This window comes from Alnus glutinosa, chromosome 8 (genome assembly GCF_958979055.1).
Source record: "Alnus glutinosa chromosome 8, dhAlnGlut1.1, whole genome shotgun sequence".
In the NCBI taxonomy this organism is placed as follows: domain Eukaryota; kingdom Viridiplantae; phylum Streptophyta; class Magnoliopsida; order Fagales; family Betulaceae; genus Alnus; species Alnus glutinosa.
The window spans coordinates 9,273,344-9,279,029 of NC_084893.1; the positions used below are offsets into that span (position 1 = coordinate 9,273,344).

Sequence of the window (5,686 nt, forward strand, 5' to 3'; positions counted from 1 at the left end):
TACTTTTGAGCACACTTTATATTGTTTTGGTTTTATACTTTAAATATTTTGTTGAGGATTTTCATTTATAAATGATTTCTTAAAATATGGGGTAATTACCTTTTCCCCCCATGAACTACCAGCCGTTGTCAACTTGCCCCCATGAACTGACACATCGACCAAAATAGAGCATCCAACTACCATCTTTACAGGTTTTCCCCCCATCCGTCAGTCAGGCCCGTTAACTCCAACGGTCAAAGGACCATGTGCGCCTCACGTGCCCACTAAGCCGATTTCCTTCCCATTTTGCCCTCAGCCTCGGTTGCTTAAAGATGAATATACCCTTATTAAAAAACCGGCTGAATTTTAAAAATTCCACTAATTGATTTATGCATATACCCTTAGTTTTACATGTGGAATACCTTTAATGCCCCGTCCCCCATGTTTGAATGTCCAAACTAACCTAATTGGAGCATTGTTGCGCCGCACACTTCACTCTCGTTTGGATGAACAGCCACACACTTCACTGTCCGCACTCAAAACCCTAGAAAACGCGATCTTCGAACATCAATCCGTCTCAAACCCAATATCTGCTACAAGCGAGAATCACTCGAGATTTTCAGCATTGTAAGTATTTTTATTTATTCTTTTGTTTTCAATATCGTTATAGCACCAAAGTTGTTGATTTCTTTTTTTCCGGTTATTTGTTGGTGGTACCCATAGTTCTGCTACTCGGGATTTGATCTTTTACTTGTTTATTGGTTTCCTTTTTGTCTGAAGTGGTCCCACGGTGGTCGGCCCTTTTTGGGTTTTTTTTTTTGTTTTTTTTTTTTGCCTTTTTTTTTTTTTTTTTTCTTTTTTTTTTTTTTTTTTTTTTTTTTTTTTTTTTTTTCGTTCTTTCCTGAAGTGGTCCCCATCTGAAATGGTCCCATTACTTTTTCCCTTCGTGTGTTGGGTTTTTGAATTTTTTCCCCTGAAGTGGTCCCGCGGTGGTCGCCCCTTTGTCGATGTTTGTTACTGGAGCTTACAATCTTGAAGCTTTATTTGAAGTACTCTAACGAATGTTAGATTTGATAAGGAACGAACGAATTATAAATGTTATCATTAAAATAAAAATAAAAAACGAGGAAGAGAAAAGGTATATATGATGGATCACACCAACAGACTGAATTTAATAAATATGTTGTGTAATTCAAATCCTCACATCTTACTCTGAACATTTGGAATATATGTACACTGAATGATTGACTTTACTATTTCCAAATTCAATATTTTGGTTTGTTCAAGTAATTCATTGAAGTTTTATTTACTGATGAAGTTGTTCCAAGTTTGTTTTAATTTTTTAGGAGAATCAAGATTATAATTCTAGTTGTTTCAAACAACTGTTTTATTTTTGCCATATGATGATGGTATGGTTAAGTGCATCGAATTAAACCAACTTTTTTTTAAAAAAGAAAAAAGATGCATAAATGGTACTACTTGTAACAATTATGGTGCGTTTGGTTCGTAATATTATTCAATATTCGAACCGGGTTTTTATTCAAAAACCCATACCCGGATCCAAGTTGAATAAAACCCATGGGTCACTTGAATAAAGTTTGAATAGTTTGAATAAACCCATCATATATTTATTATTATTATTCTTTACCATACCAATCATTATACACAACTTTTCATACAATCCAATCATTTCCAATCATTTTATACTATTATAAAACACTTTTTTAAAACCCATCATATATTTTTTATTATTATTTTTTACCATACCAATCATTATACACAATTTTTCATACAATCCAATCACTTCTAATCACTTTATACTATTATAAAATACTTTTTTCCAATCTTTCAAATTCAACACCCAAACACATATTCAAAAGATCTAAAATTATATTCAACATCCAAACACATTTTCATTGCCTTGAAATCCGTGATCAGATTCAGAATATTATTCATATTCGAAATATTCGATACCAAACTTAAATGGTCCCCTTTGTTCCCATTTGTTTGTTGGGTGTTTTTTTTTTTTTTTTTTTTTTTTCGTTTCCATGAAGTGTTCCTGAATTGCTCTTGGAATCTATCAAACAAATTATTCAAATGCAAATCCATACTGCCCCTATTATCAGATCTAACTTAAATTTTGAAACCACTAATTCCTCATACACCTGTAATTTGAGAATCTTATTATAATGTGAAGTAGAGTTAGTAGTGTTTATTTAAAACTCAATTCAAGTCAATACGTAAGGAACTTTTTGTTTGGAATATTGAGTATTGTTTTAAAAAAATAAAAACCTTTTAATGCTTTCTTGTCTGTTCACTTTGCTTGATTTATTTTTGCTTGTCACTTCTATTGTATATACTTCACATTAGTTGCTTAGTTGCTTATTTTTTGGATTAACAGTATAGTATAGTTAAGTGTCACTTACCAAAGAAAAGAAAACTATAGTATTGTAAAGTGTAGTATAGTAAAGTATAGTATAGTATAGTATATCCATACTGTCCATCCTTTATGTCTAACCAAATAAAAATGTTTGTTCTTTTTGACTTAGTGTTACATATAAAATGGCAAGCAACGACGTAATTTTTAGAGTTCATCATGGGGGCCGGTTTGATAGGCGACACAAGTGCATATATGTTGGAGGGGATATAGGGTTATATAAAGAGTCCTATGACCTGGATAGTCTCTTTTTTTTTTTTTAGATTTAAACGGTGGCGAGGAAGTTTGGATACCAACCAGGTGACCTGATTTACTATCAAGAACCCAATAGAGATCTAGATGATGGGTTGGTCTTATTAACTTCTGATGCGGATGTCATCAGAATGGCTAAGGTCCATTTAGGTCATAAACTTGTACTACTGTACACTGTTTCTTTTGCAATTGATGGTGAGGAAGTAGGCTCAGATGTGGGTGAGGGTGAAGAGGAAAGGAGAATGGAGGTTATAAATGACCCATACTGGAGGTCATTGATGAGTGATGATGACAATGTATGGGATGGGGCTGATGAACCAGAAGCTGATGGTGATTTTCTTTCTAATTCTGATGAGGGTGATTCTGATGATGAGGATGGTGGAGATAGTGATGTGGCGAGTTGCCATGATGAGGATGGTGATGAGAAGGGTGGCAATGAAAAGGCAGCTCAACCAGAGACCACTCATGTTGGTGGCTCAAGTGTTCCGACTACTTTGGATGGCCAATTGTTGGATGATGTAGAAGAGGATGAGGTATCCTCTTCTTTGGCTAGAAGTGATATCTTGATCACTCCCCCTAAAAGTGATGAGGAATATGAAGTGGCTAATAGGGCTAACTGTGTTAGTAAGACTTATCAGTTTGAGGATGTGGACATGGAAGACCCACAATTGGATGTTGGTATGACATTTGAATCGGCTGCACAGTTCAGGAAAGTTGTGAGGGAATACAATTTGTTTAGGGGGAAGGATGTTGTGTTCACAAAAAATGATAGTGACCGTGTGATTGGAGTGTGTAGGAGTAGGGACAAAGGTTGTCCTTGGAGGGTTTATGGCGCACTGGTAACAGGTGAGATGACTTTTATGCTTAAGTCACTGAACCCTAAGCACCAGTGTACACGATGTTACAAGTCTTCGATTGTAACGTCTAGTTGGATTGCAGATAGAATGGTCCACAAATTTAAGACACAGCCAAACTATCCACTTGCAGCTCTATTTACTGATGTAAAAAGGAGATGGAATGTGGATGTCACTACCAGACAACTGTACAGGGCTAAGGTGAAGGCTAAACAACAGATAGAAGGTAAGCACAAGGATCAGTACAAGCGGCTATGGGATTATTGTGCAATAGTGAGGCAATTTAATCGAGGGAGTATAATGGTGATGAAAGTTGAGAGGCCTACCTTAGATGTCCCACCTACTTTTCAAAGGTTGTATATGTCTTTGGTAGCATGCAAGGAGGGTTTTAAGAAGGCTTGTAGGCCTGTGAAGGTGTTGATGGTTGCTTTCTTAAGGGACGTTATGGGGGTCAATTGTTGGCTGCTGTGGGAAGAGATCCGAATGACAATATTTATCCCATTGCAATTGCTGTGGTTGAAGCTGAAACCAAGGATAGTTGGTCCTGGTTTCTAGAGACTTTAGTGGGTGACCTAGGCCCAAACGGCTCTACTGGATGGACATTCATATCTCACAGACAAAAGGTATGTCTGTTTGCTTAGTTTGAATATTAAGTTATTGTCTTTTCATAAACTTTCATTAGTGCATTGACTTTTATGGTGTGAACTCTGTTTTCTATTTTTATTTAGTCTTCTTTTGTTGTTTTTTTGCCTAGGGATTGATACCAAGCTTTGAGGCGGTCCTACCAAGTGCACCGCATCGCATATATATGAGACACTTGTATGCCAACTTTAGGGGAGAAGGGCACAAAGGACTAGTGTTAAAAGACAAGTTGTGGAAAGCAGCTGCTGCATATACTGTTCATGGTTTCCAAAGGGAAATGGAGGCTATGAAAAAATTGAGTCCAGCTGCTCATGCTTATGTGGAGAAGATTGACCCCCATACATGGGCTAGGGCTTTTTTTGACATCACCCCGAAGTGCGACTTGATCATGAACAACTTATGTGAGAGCTTCAACTCTTACATCATCAAATCTCGAGACAAGCCAATCATTACCATGCTGGAGATGATTAGGAAGAAGTTGATGAAGCGATACCAGAAGAAGAGGCAGGGAATAAGGGAGTATGTAGGGGAGTGGTGCCCAAAGATATTGGCAAAGTTGGATAAGTGTGGAAAGGATGCTGTAGAGTGCATTTCACATTATGCTGGGGAGGGGCTCTATGAAGTGGAGTGCAGTTATGGCTCATATGTGGTTGACTTGATGCACCGTAGTTATGGGTGCAGGCAGTGGGACATGACTGGCATTCCATGCCCACATGCCATCTCAACCATCTTATATCATTCCTCCAAGCCTGAACAGTACCTGCATCAATATTATAGTGTTCAGAATTACAAAATGGCTTACGACCCAATGATATACCCAGTGCCAAGTGAGGACCAATGGGTTAGAACTAGCCAAGATGAGGTGGACCCACCTGTTGTTAGAGCTGGCCCAGGCAGGCCCAAGAAGGTGAGGAGAAGGGGTCCTGATGAGCCAAGAAATCCACATTGCATAAGAAAGGGTGGTGTGACCATGAGATGCTCAAACTGCAGGGCGGTTGGCCACAATGCTAGGACTTGCCCTAGGAGGAAAAGGGTGTCCACTCCAAGCAAATCGCGAATAAGTGTACCCACAAGCACTGCAACGGAGTTGAGCTTTGCTGATGTAAGTATATATCCTTAACATATGTTTATAATAAAATGTCATTACCAATACAGGTGCTTAGTTGCTTAACTTTGGTTGTTTTGTGTTGCAGATTCCTTCTCAGCCACTTCCTGATAATTCATAGCCAATTCCTGATAATTCACAGCCTACGCAGCCACCTTCTGTTTCAAGGCCCAGCAAGAGAATCGCATCTAATACTGTTGTTGTATGTATTAGTAACATTTGTTATTACTTTATTATATATTTTTGTTATTTATAATGGTTATGTTGCATATGCAGTCTCCTTCTAACAAAAGGATGAAGACAAAAGCTGACTCAATGCATACTCGGCCATCAGGAAAAGGAAACCTCACAAATGTATGTAAACACACACATGAACACATAAAACTATATTTATAATTAAATACCACATCGACTTAT

At 37.6% G+C, this 5,686-nt stretch overlaps 1 protein-coding gene across 1 annotated transcript; it reads left to right on the forward strand.

Annotated features, from left to right (window-relative positions):
* Positions 1 to 4,441: 4,441 nt before the first annotated feature.
* On the forward strand, positions 4,442 to 5,390 carry LOC133876098 (uncharacterized). The gene is made up of 2 exons (XM_062314382.1): positions 4,442 to 5,266; positions 5,358 to 5,390. The coding sequence occupies exons 1-2, from the start codon at positions 4,442 to 4,444 to the stop codon at positions 5,388 to 5,390; spliced, it is 858 nt and encodes a 285-aa protein (XP_062170366.1).
* Positions 5,391 to 5,686: the final 296 nt, after the last annotated feature.

Bases quoted from the DNA above. Each gene is read 5' to 3' on its own strand.
- LOC133876098 (XM_062314382.1), top strand. From the start codon at position 4,442: ATGGAGGCTATGAAAAAATTGAGTCCAGCTGCTCATGCTTATGTGGAG. The intron at 5,267-5,357 runs GTAAGTATATAT...TTTGTGTTGCAG, and splicing joins CGGAGTTGAGCTTTGCTGAT to ATTCCTTCTCAGCCACTTCC.